At 38.1% G+C, this 19,516-nt stretch overlaps 2 protein-coding genes across 3 annotated transcripts; one reads left to right on the top strand and one right to left on the bottom strand.

Moving 5' to 3' along the window:
* The first annotated feature begins 3,450 nt into the window (after positions 1-3,450).
* LOC112056663 (uncharacterized) lies at positions 3,451-8,492 on the top strand. Of its 2 annotated transcripts, none has more exons than XM_024097117.2 (4): positions 3,451-3,741; positions 4,589-4,709; positions 7,563-7,743; positions 8,354-8,492. In XM_024097117.2, exons 1-4 carry the CDS (start codon positions 3,469-3,471, stop codon positions 8,460-8,462), a joined length of 684 nt encoding a protein of 227 aa, XP_023952885.2. In that variant the 5' UTR covers positions 3,451-3,468; the 3' UTR covers positions 8,463-8,492. The 2 variants fall into 2 exon arrangements, with proteins under 2 accessions (XP_023952885.2, XP_052742096.1); XM_052886136.1 differs by having other exon boundaries at positions 3,451-3,765.
* LOC112056664 (multiple coagulation factor deficiency protein 2 homolog) lies at positions 8,321-18,279 on the bottom strand. Its single transcript, XM_024097118.2, has 6 exons — positions 18,135-18,279; positions 15,024-15,180; positions 14,291-14,426; positions 13,386-13,476; positions 12,857-12,989; positions 8,321-8,486 (listed from the first exon to the last, which is right to left on the bottom strand). The coding sequence occupies exons 1-5, from the start codon at positions 18,145-18,147 to the stop codon at positions 12,862-12,864; spliced, it is 525 nt and encodes a 174-aa protein (XP_023952886.2). The 5' UTR covers positions 18,148-18,279; the 3' UTR covers positions 8,321-8,486; positions 12,857-12,861.
* Positions 18,280-19,516: the final 1,237 nt, after the last annotated feature.

Genomic DNA, 19,516 nt, shown 5'->3' with positions numbered 1-19,516 from the left:
ATTTGTTCGCAGATTTTAATTTAGTGTGATTTATTTTTTGTATTTTTTTAATGTTAAGCATACTGCGTTCCATTCCACGTTGGCATGTAGTTAGTTTATTTTTTATTTTATTTGTAAACTTCCATGTTTGGCATGCATATGTTAAGCTGGGTATAAGCGCATAGAGTTTTAAATTAATAAAAAAACGAGTGTCCTGGAGACCATAATATGACTGAAGTACCTACCTAGGGCAAGGGCTACCTGTCCACCAAAGAGGAGTGAGTGAGCGAAGCGGAGAAACTGACTAATGCGGAGCGGAGTTACAGACTATGTTAAAAAAGTTAAATTTTATGTATTTAAAGGCCCTTGCTCCGCTTACCGGTTTATGAATTTTTAAACTAGCTCGCAAGTCCCTGTCCTATCCCTTAAGAGGAGCGGAGATTTTGTGCAATCCTATTGGTTAATATTCCTCTGTTTCTCGACTGCCTCGCTTCGCTTCGGTGGACTGGCAGCCTTAGACTTCTTTAGCTCTCTCAATGTCTATTCATCTCGCCCGATTACACTTTTTGTAACGCATTAACCAGCTCTCCCCAAGTCTAGCGAGCCTATAGAAGTTGTTCTCTAAAAATTTCATACATCAGTTCAATACCCAAAATTATTCTTACGAAATCAATTACATTTAAATTAATAAACTTACAATTATTTGACTACAAAAGATTTTCAGAGCATGTCTGATAGAGCCTGGGCCAATTAGTGAAGCAATCTGCTCCTCATAATATTTCCTATTGCTCAATATCGTCGAATATCGTCGTAGGATCTATGTCTCGGTGTTATGGTTGGACTGAATTGCTACTGCAGTGTATATCATAATCCGTATATAATATCCATATTACCTCAATACGTTGTATCGCCATATTATGCAACAATTTTGGTAACAAGTTTACTCTTGAAAACAATGAGAAGAAACTATTTAACTGAACTATCTGTACAAATAGCTATTAAAGTTAGGACATTTTTTCTTGTAGACATGAAGTTATAATTAATCAAAATATCCTAGAATGGAGATATTAAATTATTTAAATCAAATTATCAAAAATTAGTAACTACTGTGAATAATAAAGTCAATTTTCAAAATTGTTATTCATGAATAGTTTCAGAAAAATACTATTAAGTACTGTCGACCAACCCCGTTTTGTTCAATTGACCTGTCTTCAATGGCGAATTTACAAATTTGCCGAAAGTAGGCTGTCCAATTTTTGCCGCCCCTACTGTTCCTTGTTACCAGATACTCTAGTTCGCTATAATATTAATTAATTACATTTTCTCTTTTAACCATTTGCTGCCCGCGAGTATTTTATCGAAAAGCCCGTCTGCGTTGAAGAAGCCGACAGTCAGGGAATGCGGTTTTAATCTACCGTTGTGAGCCATTTAAAAAATCTTTATATTCCTCTATCGCGCGGAGCATGATACTGTGCTCCCCTATTGCCCTTAGTTTACTTTATATTTTTTTACATGTCACGTAACGGATACGACCGGTCGTCCATTTAGGTGTCAAATGGTTAATATTTTGTACCCCTAAAATCTGCCGCCCTAGACTCCATCCTACTTAGCCTGCTGTTAAAACCACCACTGCCTGTCTTGCTTCTGATCACCACATCTATCAGAGTAAAAGTTATAAATTACTTTCGAACTTCCGAAATTAGGCGACCTCAGTCTTATAATGATCGTACCTGTGTTGTTAAAAACAGAGGCGTATATGGAGGATGGGCCGGGTGGGCCGTGCCCATCCTAGAATGAACCTATGCCCACCCTTGAAATTTGGGCTACCAATGTGGAATTCTAATTTGATACTCATAATAGACTTAATGTCGGGGACCAGGCCCACCCTAGGAAATAAACCTAGATACGCCAATGACTTAAAAAGTAAAAGTATTGAAGTAAAAAACTATTCTGCAAGGTAGGTACTCAAATGCTCTCCCCAGGTTAGCATACAATCATAATATAACCGTCGGTATCTAACTATGCATAAAGAAAATTGATTGTTGATACGTGAATATCCATAACAATGAAACTTTCACTGAATGAAAGCGATATTACTAAATCTTCAGCCATCAATTTGTTATCGTCCACTGTTCCTCGATCACATCATATTACATGACATTCTTTTTGGTTTTTTTAGGTAAATTGACGTAAGTATGTAGTTTTTATCTGTGGCAGCTATCGCTCCTCCTTCTCCTCCGCCTCTACTTCCTCCTTATTCAAATTTCAAATTCAAAATTCATTTATTTCAATTAGGCTTAGTTTACAAGCACTTTTGAAATGGCAAGTTATGTCATGATTTAATGGTGGTAGTTAAAGTCGAAAATTTAAAATTAAAGTTACGACCTAAGTTACTCAAACCAGGGGTCTACTTTAATCGCTGAGACTGATGCGCTTGACTCCAGGTTCAAGGGTTTCAAATTTGGCTATTAATAACGAAAATGTATTTCAACGCGTGAAATGACATACCTACATATATGTTTTGATATAATCCATCACCTCATAATACCTACAGAAATTGTATTCTGAGATTGTCACCATAATTTGGCCAACGTCGTAGTATCTAACTATATCGTAACAAGATGACCAACGTCGTAGTATGTAACTATATTGGAACAAGAATCGACATATAGAGTAGGTAAGCAAGGTGTTCCGCAGAGTTAATCTTTGTCACCTTCCGTGGATTGTTACCGTCGCCGCTTTTACTTTCATTAATGATACGTTTACTACATTTCCTTTTGAAGCCGTCCTTTATTTATTATTATTATTATTAATATTTTAAGACAACAGTCGTACCCACTCTATACAATTCTGGTGGTTAAGCTGCAAAGTCTAATAAGTGACGGCAATAAATTTTGATTTAGAACAATTTATGGTATTCTTAGATACGCACCTACCTCCCTCCGATTATAGGGTTAATAAGTATCTTCTAATTAAATGCTAAACCTTCGTATTCATAGACCTCGTCATTTAACTCAAATTAAACTGTTTAAAATTAAAAAATACCGCTTTAACTAAGTATAAAAATTATAGATAAAAATATCGATCGTTGTTGTAACCTGTTGTTAAAACAGAAATAAAAAACTAAACTATTGCAATAAATCATTATAAGGATTTAGTAATATTTTTGTAAGGATGATACTATAACAACATTTACTGTAATAATAAATCTTCAATAATCTTTTAGTTAAGTACTCTAACGTTACAAAAATAGAGACCATACAAATAATAAAAGTAGACAAAAGACGGGCCAGTTAAAAGCAACAACAATAACTCCATTACGGGATGTCATCGTGCGTGCAACAAACAAAAGCGAAGTGAAGAGATAAAATAGCGAAATGCACTCGGCAGCGCCGCAAACCCTCTCGCGACGGCTACCTGTTCCCAGTCACCTTCCGGCCGCGTGACAAAATGGTCCCAATTTATCTACTCCTCGTCGTACCACTTGTGATGTCCGCCGAACATTCCGGCGCCTACTCATCACCCCAATACGCGAAGAAGATGTTCCCGAAGAACTACGACTCCAGCGCTTTCTTGCCAAAAGAAAAACAAGAAACCCAGTTCAAAAGCCACCAAGAAACAAATGGTTACTACAATGATACGTCCAGTTACGCAAGATCCTCGTTTCTAGAAACAGCTGGAAGTTTCCTCAGCGGCACCGGAGGTCAAGTTGTATCGGATCTGGCTAAGGACTTCATTGCCAGGTCAACTGGGAGTAGCCAGGTTGGTTTTGACTGCATGTCGCAGGTTCGTATCGCACTTTTAAATCTTTGCACGCATTCCTTAAAGACTTTTGTAGATAATAAGTTTGGGTTTAGTGTGACTCACGTTTGATGACTTCATTTATGAGTTTTGTATTGAATATGAAGAGTGAGTGATGTTCCAACAAAAAAATAATAAGGTATATGTTCGTATTTATGTGTAGTTAAATAACAAATAATGTTGAACCAAACATCAAAATCAAAATCAAAAATCATTTATTTCAAGTAGGCTCAGTTTACAAGCACTTTTGACACGTCAGTTGACTATTTGTAAAGATTCTACCACCGGTTCGGAAGGCAGGTTCTGCTGAGAAGATACCGGCAAGAAACTCAACAGTTGCTCTTTTGAAAAAGTCATACAGTATTATAATTTACAATTGATAACAATTACAATTTCTTATAGTTTTATTTCCTGTGTGATGGTGGAAGCTGATCCAATGGCCTCCAAGCGCTTTTATCTTTAAGGAACTCATCAATGTTGTACATTACAAAGTTGTACCTTTATGTACTCGTCATAATTATGGAACAAATATTTATACTATAACACCATTTTATTGGTGTTATTATACAGTTTTAATGGGTCTTTGAAAATTCACAATAAAAATCACAGAAAATGTATGAACAAAAGTAAATTTACAAAATGGAAGATTAATTTCTTCTCATATCAAAAATTTCACTGAATTTCTGATGTTTGTTAATTTATAGCTTATAAATTATTGAATTAATAAATGTTTTTTTTTAATCCAACATTAAAATAAAATATAAAGGTAGAAACCTTTGTTTTGTTGCTAATAGAACTTTTCATTCAGGTCCTCAGTTTGAATCTGACGAACCTGGTGATACTGATCGTCCTCAAGGCTCTCGTACTGGCTGCTGGCTTCTTCGGCGCTGGTGCTTGGAAAGGACATAATTATGGACGAAGTTTAGAAGGTAAAAACATTTCACTTTTTTTTTCGACAAGTGATGATGCAGTCTAATATGGAAGCGGGCTAACTTGTTAGGAGGAGGATGAAAATCCACACTCCTTTCGGTTTCTACACGACACTTTTTCGATTTTCTACACATCGTACCGGAACGCTATACCGCTTGGCGGTAATTCTTTGCCGGTAGGGTGGTAACTAGCCATGGCCGAAGCCTCCCACCAGCCAGACCTGGACCAATTAATAAAATCTCAATCTGTCCAGCCGGGGATCGAACCCAGGACCTCCGTTTTGTAAATCCACTGCGCCACAGATGCGTCATAGTAGTATCACAGAAAACATATGTGGTAGTATAATTAATCATCATACCATAGCCGAGCCGCGATAGCCCAGTGGATATGACCTCTGTTTTCGTACGTCAAACTTTTCAGTTACGTGCATTTTAAGCAATATCACGTGTCTCAAACGGTGAAGTAAAAACATCGTGAGTGATCTACATAGCTGAGAATTTTTTTCTTGATTCTCTACGTAAGTATGTGAAGTCTGCCAATCCGCATTGGGCGAGCGTGGTGTACTATTGGCCTAACCCCTCTCATTCTGAGAGGACACTCGTGCTCACAGTGAACCATTAATGGGTTGCTAATGATGATGAATGATGAGTATTCCATACAAAAACCTAATAAAATTGCTTTAAAACTTTACAATATACTCCCTCCAAAATATCAATTGGGCTTTTTGACAAAATTACAAAATTTCAATTTGGCATTCAGGAGGGTTTTTTGCCCACGACTTCGTACGCGAGAAATTCTGTTTTTCAAAAATTCTGCAAGAATCTATCTATAGCCTCTATCTTTCAGTAAAACTTCTCTTTATAATGATGAAATAATTAATAAAGAAAACACGATGAAATTCCACACACACCTCTTTCGGTTTCTACACGACATCGTACCGGAACACTAAATCGCTTGGCGGTACATTTTTTCCGGTAGGTATCCAAAACTGTAGCCTCCCATCAGCCAGACCAATCAAGAAAACCTCAATCGTCCCAGCCGGAGATCGAACCCAGGACCTCCGTCTTGTAAATCCATCGCACATACCACTGCAAGAGCCTTTTTGTTAGCCTGATCTAGGACACAAACCTTCTCGTTCACGTTTAAGGATCTAGAGATCGGTAAACAAATAAGCTGACCATTGAAATAAGCTGGCAATTAAATGAGGCAGAGTTAAAAAAACATCATTAGGTTCTAACATTTGATACAAAACTGATTTGCTGGAGCTCCTATATCTAATTTGTAAAAGCCCTTTAGGGTTGAATAAGTATGATAAGAGTAAATAATAACAATCAACAATCCACCAAATAATGTCATTTAGCCGTACACAATGTTATAATGACCAGGAAATAGTGCTAATAAATACCCTTCTAGAACATCTGCGTCTTTAACACCTTTATCTCTCATCATCAAAGTTGTATTATAAATCAAAAATATTGTGATGCTTTTATAACATTTACGTTACAAGAAATAAGGTATAGACTTGCGTGTACTAATTTCCAAAAAAAATATTAGCGGTTTTTCGTACAGACTGACCAGTAGGGTCATTCCCATTTAATCCAATAGTGTGTGATGCGTTTGTCATGTCCGAAGTAATCCCATTGCCATGGGATTATCTAAAGGTCTGCACACGACTCGCCCAAATGACCAACGGATTTGTTGTTGAATATAGGTTCCTACTTATAAATAATGTATACCAGTTAAATTTCAAGCATAGACAATCCTTTTTTTTTGTTCTTTACAAGTTAGCCTTTGACTACAATCTCACCTGGTGGTAAGTGATGATGTAATCTATGAATGGTAGCGGGCCAACTTGTTAGGAGTAGGATGACAATCCACACCCCTTTCGTTTTTTATACGACATCGTACCGGAACGCTAAATCGCTTGGCGGTAGGGTGGTAACTAGCCACGGCCGAAGCCTCCCACCAGCCAAAAATGATGCGTAGATCAGTTATAACAATATGTGGCTATGTTTTTAATGAAATATAGATATTCAATTAATATTAGCATTGTGAAAAATTTAATATTAGCTAAATAGTAGGTATTTTATTCACATAATTAAAAGTTAAATCAAGAAAAATATTTGGGTTTCTGAACTTTGAAGGCGGTGCCAAGCCAGTGACGTATTAGTTAAAACCGTTTCTGAAAGAACCACAGGAAAGAACCATAAGACTTTATGTTCATAAAACTTTATATTGTTGGCTTGAGTTAATGCAGCACTGTGTTGGCACCGCCTTCAAAGTGATCAGAAGATAAAAGTACGATGTTATTGTTCGCTTTTTAGATTATTTCTGATTTTGAAGTCGGTTAATTTTTTCAAGTCAATTGAAGTTTGGACAAACAAATAAACAAGTCATTCAAATCAAATCGGTTCGATAAACAGGTACAACCGGTTTTGATTTGCAGATACAAATTAAAATATAAATAAATAAATAAATAAATATACTTAAACAATACACATCACTATCTAGCCCCAAAGTAAGCATACAAAGTAGCTTGTGTTATGGGTGCTAAGATAGTTGATATTATAATATTAATATACAATTATATACTACATATAAATACTTATATAATGTATAAATACACACAGACACTGGAAAACACCCATGCTCAACACAAATATTTTCCAGTTTTGGGAATCGAACCCACTGCCGTGGATGCAGAAAGCAGGGTCACTACCCACTGCGCCACGCGGCCATCACTATGTAGTCATACCTTGAACCAAAAAAATTACAAACAGTAAAACTAACTGAAATTGTTTTCATCACAAAGTAAGACATGTTTTACTAATAATAACTGACCAATTTCGTAGACAACAAAAACGTGAGCTACTTGACTGAAGACGAGATAATGCTGTACCTCAGCTACCTCTCTGGGCAGCAGAGCCAGGACTTCGGCTGCCTGTACCGGATAGCCTGTCTGAAGCCACACCAGTCGGCGCTCTATGCTTCTGGAGCGGAACTACTGCTGCAGGGAACAAAACTGTTTCAAGGGTAACCAACAAATTATTGTTATTATTGCAGTCGATCCATTTTTTTATCGTGCAGTTTTATCTGAACAGTCCTGTACAGAACTGTAAAAACTTTCCCATGAGACCATTTGAAATCCTTAAAGTCACATTTACTCGTAGATACAGAGAAAACAAAGGCAGATTAATTTCATTTATAACTCCAGAACAGCTGAGCCGATTTGGATGAAATTGGAATAGCATACGATCGTAGGGTAGATACTTTTTATCCAAATATCCCACAGTATGAACGGGATGTAATCACTCGTGTAGATGCCGCGGGGCACAGTAGTAGAATAAAAACTTGACTTCCATCATATTTTAGGTGTTTTTGATAATATCATACTACTGTCGAGTGAATTGAAAGAGGAAACGTTTCAGTGCTTAAAAAGTTACATTACAGTAAAAACAATACCTAAATTAGTACAGTTCCTGTTTCTAAAGATTTTTGAATCTAAATCCTGCAACGGTTTAAGATTAAAATGGCAAAGTTTTACTCACCTTTTGCTAGGATTTAGAAGGATACGTGTTTTCAATTTTACTTTTTAATTGAAACACCCAAATAAATAAACATAACATTCCACATTTTATTCCAGTGACAGTAACGAATTGGAACCATACGAAGACATATCCAACGGTATCAGAGAGGCAGCGTCGTGGGGCGAGCGAGGGATGCCCTGCCACACGCGCTATCAATGCACGTAGAACAACTTGCAGTCGAAAATACGCCTAGAATAAAGAAACTATGCTCAATTTTAATAAAAAATACAACAACTATAGCAAAAAGAACAATCAAGAACATACAAAAACGATATTATATTAGCAGAAAACCTATATTCTGTAAAGATACGAGTATATTTATCAATGAATAGTGAGAATCTCGAAACAAATCTCCATCTAATTAGTGGTACATACATTACGCTACATATCTTTGCTATGTCATATACCAGACTAGACAAATTAACAAATTTTTCATGTTCAAATTCGTCTATTTCAAGTAGGTAGGTTTAGTTTACACACTTTTTTGAAACTTAAGTTTGACTATTTGCAGAAACACTATAAAAAACAATGTAATAATAATTTATTAATCAAGTTATTTGTACATAACCAGTTTAATTTCCTTGTAGCTGTTCTGATTTTTTAATGTTGGCGTGGTTTGAAGCCTAAGTGGGACAAAAAGCGAAGACAAGCGAAGTTTTAAGCAATAATTAAAAACATGTCTCCTAAGTAAAAAATACTTAAGTTTAATTCATATTGGTTTTCTTTCACTCTATTGTTTTTTCCAATTATCTAATTCATTACAATAAATATGATCTTCGGTGTTCCACTTGTCTACATTAAACATTGTCATTATATTATATGGCATACTGATCGAAACACTTATATCATCTTCCAAGATCTAAAGGAAACGGAATAACTTAAACGTATTCAGATTCACTATTTTTACTTCTAACTACATGTTTAATTTTTAAATGTATAATTTTATTGGCTTGATATTTAATTAATGTGTCCTTAGTTATTCATGATTTTAAATTACAGTATCTCTGAACAATATGCATTAGTTTTAGTTTCTATATTGTCTAATAACTCTGATAATCTAATTATTGCTTTATCAGTAAGTTTAAGTGTGTTTATATTGTAAAAAACGCTGTATAAATTAAATTACTAAGAACTTTTTTCTCTTACTTTCTATAATTCGTTATCGTCATCTTCATCATCATTATCATATCAGCTGATAGACGCCCACTGCAGGGTGTAGGGCCTTTTGTATTTTTCTATGTTTCATCATCATCATCATCATATCAGCCGATGGACGTCCACTGCAGGACATAGGCCTTTTGTAGGGACTTCCAAACATCACGATACTGAGCCGCCTGCATCCAGCGAATCCCTGCGACTCGCTTGATGTCGTCAGTCCACCTGGTGGGAGGTCGGCCAACACTGCGCTTACTAGTGCGGGGTCGCCATTCCAGCACTTTGGGACCCCAACGTCCATCGGCTCTTCGAACTATGTGCCCCGCCCATTGCCACTTCAGCTTCGCAACTCGTTGAGCTATGTCGGTGACTTTGGTTCTTCTGCGGATCTCCTCATTTCTGATTCGATCACGCAGAGATACTCCTAACATAGCTCGTTCCATCGCCCGCTGTGTGACTCTAAGCCTTCTTATGAGGCCCATAGTTAGCGACCAAGTCTCGGAACCATAGGTCATCACTGGCAACACGCACTGTTCGAAGACTTTTGTCTTCAGGCACTGAGGAATTTCGGACGAAAAGATGTCGCGAAGCTTCCCGAATGCAGCCCAGCCGAGTTGGATTCGACGGTTCACCTCTTTCTCGAAATTGGACCTACCTAACTGGATCATATGTCCTAGGTATATGTATTCGTCTACAATTTCGAGTGCAGCGTTCTCAACTATAACTGGGTGGAGCGATATATGAGCATTACACATTATTTTTGTTTTGCCCATGTTCATTTTCAGGCCCACCTGTTGAGAAACGCTGCTGAGGTCATTGAGCATGGTACTAAGGTCATCCAGAGTCTGTGCCATGATGACTACATCATCCGCGAACCGCAGTTGAGTGATGTACTCGCCATTGATGTTGATGCCAAGTCCGCTCCAGTCCAGAAGCTTAAAGACGTCTTCCAGTGCGGCGGTAAATAGCTTCGGAGAGATCACATCTCCCTGACGCACTCCTCGCTGCAACTGGATTGGCCTCGTAGTCTGATCCTGAATACGGACTGACATAGTGGCGTTTTCGTACAAGCACTTCAACGCTTGGATATACCTGTAATCAATTCGGCATCTCTGCAATGACCTTAGCACAGCCCAAGTTTCCACCGAATCGAAGGCTTTCTCATAGTCCGCAAACGCTAAGCAAAGTGGCTGGTTATACTCGTGAGTCTTCTGTATAACCTGCCGCAGCGTATGGATGTGGTCTATGGTACTAAAGCCTTTTCGGAAACCGGCTTGTTCGGGAGGCTGGAAGTCGTCAAACCTATTAGCGAGACGATTCGTGATGACTCTCGAGAACAATTTGTAAACATGGCTCAGCAGCGAGATGGGTCTGTAATTCTTCAGCAAGGTGTTGTCACCTTTTTTGAAGAACAGAACCACCACGCTCCTATGCCACGCCTCAGGCGTCGTGCCCTCGTGAATGACGGAATTGAACAATCGCTGAAGGACTTTAAGTATCGGTTTTCCACCCGCTTTCAGGAGTTCTGCTGTGATTCCGTCCTCACCTGGCGCCTTATTGTTCTTCAGGTGTTTGAGAGCCACACTAATCTCGTATAGGCTGACGTCCGGGATATCTTCGGCATAGTGTCGGGTCAACTTGGCTCTGGGGTCTTTAGCCAAATTGGCAACAGGCTGCTGAGTAGTCGTGTATAGCTGTCCATAGAACTTCTCGACCTCACTTAATAACTCGGGCTTGGAAGAAATTAGATTACCGTGTTCGGTCTTCAAACGCGTCAGCTGCCTCTGTCCAATAGACAGATCTCTGGCGAAAACTTTCGAGCCTCGATTATTTTCAATCGCATTTTTAATACGCTCGGTATTGAAATTTCGCAAGTCGCTGGTTTGCGACTTAGAGATCTGTCTACTGATTTGTCGGTATTTTGACGCATCTGCTGAAGACTGTAATCTCATTTCTTGCCTCTCTTCCATGAGTTTAAGTGTTTGGTCCGAGAACTTTTTGGTTCTTTTCGCACGGTGGGTCTTATAGAACTTAGACCCAACGGAATGGACAGTTTCCACGAACCTGTTGTTCAGATCGTCCACAGTTTCGCAATTTGCTAGGCAATCAAAGCGGTTCTGCAGTTCTAGTTGAAAGGACTCGGGGTTTTGAATATGGGCACGAGTAGGTCGGAGCGTAGACTTCACCAGTCGATACCGTTCCAGCTGAATGTTGATATTCAACGTGCCTCTAACCATTCGGTGATCGCTACCGGTTTTCACCCTATGGATCACAGAAACATCGTTGAATATTTGCCGTCTGGTAGACAAGATGAAGTCGATCTCGTTTTTCGTGGAACCATCGGGGCTCATCCAGGTCCATTTCCTGTGTGGTGGCTTCTTGAAGAAGGAGTTCATCATAAAGAGGCCCTCCTTCTCCATGAAGTCAGCCAACATTTGGCCCCTATCGTTCCGTTGCCCATATCCAAATCGTCCCACTTTCAACTCTGAACCGCTACGTTCGCCCAGCTTTGCGTTAAAATCCCCCATCACAACATTGTAATAAGAGTTTGAGGCATGTATGGCTTTAGAAATATCCTCATACAATACCTCTACCTCCTCGTCGGGATGTGTCGAGGTCGGTGCGTAAACCTGTATAACCTTCAACGAATACCGTTTGGTAATTCGGAGGACCAGGAACGCTACCCTGCTCGACACACTCTCGACTTTTACAACATTGTTCACGAGGGACTTGTGAACGATAAATCCGACACCACCCTGGGACTGTTGGTCGCCCTCCCGGTAGTAGAGCATGTTGCCGGATTCAAGGATTATCGAGCCCTCCCCCTCTCTTCGGACTTCAGACAATCCTATGATATCCCAGTGCAACTTGCTCATAACTTCTTCCAGCTCGATGACCTTTTCGTCAGACCTCAAAGTGCGTGCGTTGTATGTTGCCAGGTCTAGTCGTCGGGGTTGGCAGCGGAATCTCTGCCGGAGATTCTTAACACCCCTTGCCCCGCCGTTACCATAACCGCTGCCAGAGCCAGGAATAGCGGGGCTGCCGGGGACTAGGGGCTGTGTTTTGTTTTTGCCGTCCATACAAAGTTTTGCCCAGTACTGACCACGCTGGGCATGCGGGTTGGTCAGCGCAGTGCTAGATCACTCGCGCCGGTGTCGCTGCTGCCCGACACCGGCCTGAGGCATTTCGTAATCTAGCCTGTGGGAATGGATATACCGCCATTCGTCGGTCGCCAGAGCCTCGTCGGTCCATCTGCAGGGTGCACCACGAGCAGGTGAGGTTGGCAGTTGGGGAGACTGACTGGTACTAGCCTCCCCCTTACACCCCATTTTCTATGTTTACTGTATAGTTTTCTTAATCTAACAAAAATGTTATCGTTGATTACTCAAAATTATGTTGTTTACCTTGTTTACGGTGAGTTGAGAATCCTTGGTGTTCTATCATCAGTATTATTGATACGTGCAGCTCTGTATTCTGAATATGAGACATATCCATCACCATCAGTATCATCTGTCTGTAATGTACGATCAACTATAGCTGAAATTTAAATCATTATATTAAAGCCCATATTTTTTATTAATGCGAAAGTTAGTATGTTAGTAACGCTTTTACGGCTTAATCAATAAAACGATTTTTAAAATTCATTATCAGCGTATAACATAGGTTTTATTTTATTCCCGCATTTCCATGGGTATAGGAACAAAGCGGGTTCACGGTATCAATGATGTCCGCTACTGACACATACATTTTGACGTCCTTCGTGGCGAGTGCTGTGTGCAGTGGATTTACAAGACGAAGGTCTCGGTTTCGAACCCGGCTGGGTCGATTGAGATTTTCTTAATTGACCCAGATCTAGCTGGTGGGAGCGTCTGCCGTAGCTAGCTACCTACCGAAAAAAACGTACCGTATTAAAATTATATTAAGTTGAGTTACCAATAAACGTATCCATATCTGATGCTGCGGGTTCAATAGAGTCATCCTCAGCTGGTTCAGGAAAAGAGTGTTCTATTGTGTGATATACCGCCTAAAATACAAAAAAATGTTGATTAAATAACTGTACTCCAATATTGAAATAAATAATTCGTATAAAAATCATATCATAGAGCTGTGATAGCCCAGTGGATATGACCTCTGCCTCCGATTCCGGAGGGTGTGGGTTCGAATCCGGTCCGGGGCATGCACCTCCAACTTTTCAGTTGTGTGCATTTTAAGAAATTAAATATCACGTGTCTCAATCGGTGAAGGAAAACATCGTGAGGAAACCTGCATACCAGAGAATTATCTTAATTCTCTGCGTGTGTGAAGTCTGCCAATCCGCATTGGGCCAGCGTGGTGGACTATTGGCCTAACCCCTCTCATTCTTAGAGGAGACTCGAGCTCAGCAGTGAGCCGAATATGGGTTGATAAAAATCATATTTCATTTAAAATACTAATACATATAAAGTTTTTGAGATTATAATGGGTAATCTCTGAATCGACTTAACCGATTTCAAAATTCTTTTACTTATAGAAAGCACATTATTTGTGTGTGTCATATATATTTTATTCCCGTATTCTTACGGGAACGGGAATTACACGGGTGAACCCGTAGGGCGTAAGCTAGTTTTAAATTAAAAATAAAGTGCCTATCGTTGGCGTTTGTTTATAATTTGTGCTTTACCCTACACAGAACTATTTGAAAGTTTTGAGACGAGTCTCACATGGTCCAATTTATTTTTGGTTCATTCACCTGAAAAACGGTCGGTCGGTAAAAACGGTCACGAGTCATGACATCGATGACCATCAATGCAAGAATTATCTTGTTCATTTTGTCATAGCGAATTTAATATACTACTTACTTTTAACATTTCTAATCCATCCAATTTTGAGTTTTTATCATAATCATGTGAAGAAAAGTAATGGAATTCTAGTTCTTCAGGCGTCATCTTAGCTAATGCCTCTGCTGTTAGAGATTTTGTATCTTCTTCTAAATGTCTGTAAATGATAACAGTAATCATTGATAAAGTAAGTTAGAATTATGGTTTACTCATGTACATATTTTATTACGTGTTTTCATAAAGTATACTGAAGAATAAATAAGAATAATAATTTAATATTCAAGGTTTTTCTTCAGTAACTTCAATGGCATCCTTTTGTTGTCGACACCGCATGACACGTTATCTATCAACGTTTCTAATAAGAACTATTAGCCGTTCTGTGATGTGGAATGCCCTTCAACGTCTTTCATTTTTTTACAAGTTAGCCCTTGACTACAATTTCACCTGATGGTAAGTGATGATGGAATCTCAGTTGGATACGGGCTAACTTGTTGGGAGGAGGATGACAATCTACACCTCTTTCGGTTTCTACTGACTTTAATCTAACCTTTGTGCATCCAAATACACCGAAAAGAAGAGAGTAGAAACCGAAAAGAGTGTGAATTTATACATCTTAGATTGCATCATCACTTATTATCAAGCCAGATTGTAATAAAAGACTTACAAGGGCTAACTTGTAAAAAATAAAAAAAAACACAATTCAATGTATCGACATTCTTTTCATTCGTAAAAAAATAAATGCTACTAAACTCACTTGGTATCGTGTAAGAGCTTCGCATCACTGGTGAGAGATTCAGACGAGATAGGCTTGTAGTGGTGGTGCTTGTGGTCGACCACGTGTTGGCCGTGAGGATGGTGTGGCCCGCGACCCGTACAAGGCGACAACCAGTTCAATAAGAGGATGAAATACGCTACAATTAAAAAAGTTGACAAATTAACCGTTTAAAATAACCCGATAGGATCCTAAGATGCATGTGTCGAAAACGGGTTACCATCAGAAGCGGATTTAAAAATACAAAACACTATTATAAAATAAAAGCCTGTCAGGTCCCCAATAAACCCTCGAATGGCAGTGAGCGAAGTCCCGGACTTGTGACCGAAGGATGTAGGGTTAAAGACGTCTTTTAAAACTAAAATGTCCTAACATTGATGAAAGCGGGCTAACTTAGCCCGCTTTCATCTTAGACTGCATCATCACTAACCATCAAGTGAGGTTGTAGTCAGGGACTAACTTAACTAACAAAAAAAAAACACGAGTAATGGCTAATTTTTCAAAAGGGTAAATTTTTTGATCAAATCGACAAAAACCCAATGCCACGCGTTATCAATTAATTTGACAATTGGCAAATAAGTTCGATAAAGCTACATTCGAGATCCGAGCTCATACCTGTTTAATTTGAAGGGCATTGTATTGCACCAAAGGGTACGCAGGGGAGACGGACAGATGGGCCCACCCCCGGTCCGCGGGGCATACATCCCGCGGAGACGCAATATTCACACCTCATTTCACAACTACCCTCATGCCTATTACATTTGTCAGCGCCCAGGAAATTTAGTAAACTGTTTTATCGGAAAAAAGGCGAGAGCATTTTGATTTATTAGGTCCTTTTATTCAAATTGTTGATTGGTAGCTGATCTAATTTTAATTTGTCTAACCTTGAAGTTTAGGAAACACATCATTTTTCCATCATGTGCCTAAAATTTAACTCAACCATTTCTATACAACTTTTTGTCAGACAATTCTTTGTTTAATCGCTTAATCATCAAAGACAGAATAACAAAATTACGTCCATCAACCGATAACATTTAGTAAATACCAGTAATGCTGCAGCAAAAATGCCTTTCTTTTTAAAGTTTTCACAAGCACACAGTTTAAAAAACGAAATACTAAAGGAGCTCAAGTTTATGTGTAACGTTTTATAGCATATAATAGAGGACTTTAAGTTACTCTGCCAGACCTCTTGTTCTTAGGTGAATGGGACACAGTAAAAAATAGGATGAGTGAATTTGGAATTTGAACCCAACGCGCTGCGGATGGCGTTAAAACGATTATCCTTCAGATATTTAAGACAGTGACAGCGTTCTACACGCTCTAGGATTCTACGAGACATTTATTGTGAGGAAAAAAGGCTTAATATTTCATAGCCTAACCTAGGACTCGAACAAAAGAACTCATTATCCGAAGAAAGCTAGCATCTGAATCACCAAAACAGGTTTCCAATAAAAAAAAACAAACAAAAGAAAATACAATACAAAAAACAAAAAGTATGTTTTTCATTATCTCCATCAACAGTTCTAAATGCAACTTGAGAATCATTTTCTCAAATTCCACAAACAAAAACAGAAAAACAGGTGTCACAAAACTACCCTGTCCAAAAACAGAAATCTATTACAGTATACACTTTCAATAGATCGAATGCATAATTTATTCGGCCCCCTTTATAAAACTGCACAGTTGTCGTTGGAAAGACGAACCGGGCCTTTAATCGGCCCCCCACTTTATTATGGGGTGCTGTGTATAGAATGGAGTTGTAATGGACGACAAATTATGCACTCGCGGTGACAAGTGCGCGCTCCGTATGTCACGGTGTCCGTCACAAGCGATGTCAAGTGACACACACGGCTGTGACGAACGCTGGACACTAGGCCTGTCAATATGGAAAATAAATAGGTCAACCTCGGTATGTGAAATACTATGCTGTATACACCTTCTTTTTGGTGTTCTAAGAGTTGTCTCAATTGTCATATAAAATCTCGTAAATTTTTTAATGCCAAAAGCACAAAATAAGTTTTACGTGTTTATCTCTGCTTCTCCTCCAATGATGTCTTTTCTAAAAATTTTGTTTTAAAAACAATTCATACGCCCAATCATTTTTGAGATAAAGGGCAGAGAACCCACAATACTCAACCAAACCAACCATTTAAAGTGCATTTAAGTAATTCATCAGAAGCTGATTTTAATACATCGAAGTAGTCGAGGAGTGCATTTTGCAGTACCCAACAGCCCTTGGGTTCTAAATCATGTCCAACCTATTGTATAACCTGGTAATAAACACGTTCGAATTAGAAAATTTTGCGCGAAATTATTACAATATTTTTTCTGTACCACAATCATGCATGCTGTGTGTCACTGCACTGTAAGAGCCCCTAAAGTCGACCCACCATATTATCACCCGATAACACCCTAATCCTGTACGATTACAGTTCATACAATGTGCGGGTCACAAATTCCTTTATTACATACTTACCGCGCCTCAATACTAACAAAAGTAGAATTATTTCGGTCAAAATAATGACAAAACTCAACAAACTCGCATTTTTCATGTATTTATAGTTCTAATAGTTCTAGCCGGTGTGGTCAAGGTAGTGAGTGGTATATAAAACAATGTGAAGATGAAAGAAAAAGAAAAAAAACAAGCTTTTATTATCTTTACGTATAAGCGCGTTAACATAATGCAATGGAATTTTTTGAACTCGTTTTTCAATCTTCCAAACTTCGGATTAATTTGAAATTTTGCACACTTAAGGACCAATGACTTTACAATAATATTTACTTCGGCTGTATGAATTTATTTATGTATTTTAATAATAATTTAAATAATGCTAGCTGCTGATCAACACTTCATTGGCTCATATTAATCTCACGACTTAATAGTGAGGTTATGAGATCCGAAAGCCATATACAATTGTACATGAAGTGAACATTTTGCCCATATTTTACCCTTTCAGTTTCTTTAAACGCAGTATCATAATCGCTTTCCAAAATTTAATGAAGCCATAAGAAATAGGTAACCTAACCTAGGCAATTTTACAGTATAGCCAATAAAATAAACTATAAATAGTATAAAAATAAATATAATCTTACCGTTTAGTAACATTTTTGTCACATAACTATGTCCCTCGGTTTATTTTTATTATAAAACGAATATAAACAATAATTTTACTTTGACCTATGTAAGCTCGCACGGCGTCACTGAAATGACAGGAGAAATCAATTATACAGCGCAAGCGCAGACGCCGCATGCGAAATTTTATCGTATCACCTTGATATAAAGTATAATTTCCATTGTATCTACTAGCATTTTCAGCGCATGCCTAAATAGCATCTACAGATGCTATTTCAGAAGCTTTGTAAACTTTTTGCAAGTTCATACTAGATGGCGTTAGTGGTAGTAAAAGGGCTGCAAAGAAATTATAATGAGATCGTGAATAGAAAATTAGAGATCAAACATTAAAAATATAGATATAGGGGATGCCAAGAACAAAAAAAAAAGCAATTCAAAATCTTTTTAAGCAAATTTAAATAATGAAATAGACACTACCTTTATTTTATAACGGCTAGTGGACATTTTCAGGCACCGTGAAAACTTGTTTTATATTTCTTTTGCCATTTAAATATAAACATATCTGCCAGTTGATTTTGGTAGGATTTTGCTAGCAGACCTTGGCTTGGCTCCTTTTAGCGAGTGTGTTTACAAGGGGAAGAAAAGAAAGAAAAAATATTTTACACATACACTACAGTATCTGATGTTGACTAATTACGTAAACTAATGTTTACCAAAGTATTATTTTAAGTAAGTAATATTTGTAAAATTATGTCCTCTGATTTATTTATTTTTACAATATTTATTAACTACAAAATATAACAAAACACCAAAAAATATTGAAAATTCAGGTGATCAGGGCTCCAGAGCAAGGATCCTCCTTCCAATACGCGCCGTTTCAAGAATCACTGCCTTCTGTATCCGGCCCTTGATCCAACAGTCAAGCATAAGCTTCTCAAAGTGTTGGTCGGAGCTTTTCGTTATAAGATAATTCACTGAAACGACTATCGGAAAATTAACAGTTACCTCAACATTCCACATGGCGGTAATCTCGTGAGCATGATCCAAGTATTTTGGTACTTTTTCTTTTTCAGCTATAACCAGATAATCGTCATGTGCATCAGTAATATCAACAATCGAAAATAGGTGCCTAGCAGAAAACTTAAATTAATGATAAGAGCTTCTATACGCGTTGCATCAAGGAATCCTGTCATCCGAGGCTGATATTGAAAGCCTCATGTGCCTCATTTATACGAATACGAATCATAAGTTCCACTATTGGTCTTTATTATCATCAAGTGTCATCTACACTTTATAATATACACAAAAAGCATGAAATTTGTAATTTGTATCGTGTATGAATGACATTTTGTCAATTGATTCGTTTTCTATTTTTATGGATTGATAATAAAGACCAAAATGT

This window comes from Bicyclus anynana, chromosome 16 (genome assembly GCF_947172395.1).
Source record: "Bicyclus anynana chromosome 16, ilBicAnyn1.1, whole genome shotgun sequence".
NCBI classification, from domain to species: domain Eukaryota; kingdom Metazoa; phylum Arthropoda; class Insecta; order Lepidoptera; family Nymphalidae; genus Bicyclus; species Bicyclus anynana.
The sequence above is the reverse complement of the archived record's forward strand: the minus strand, read 5'-3'. Positions and strand labels throughout refer to the sequence as shown.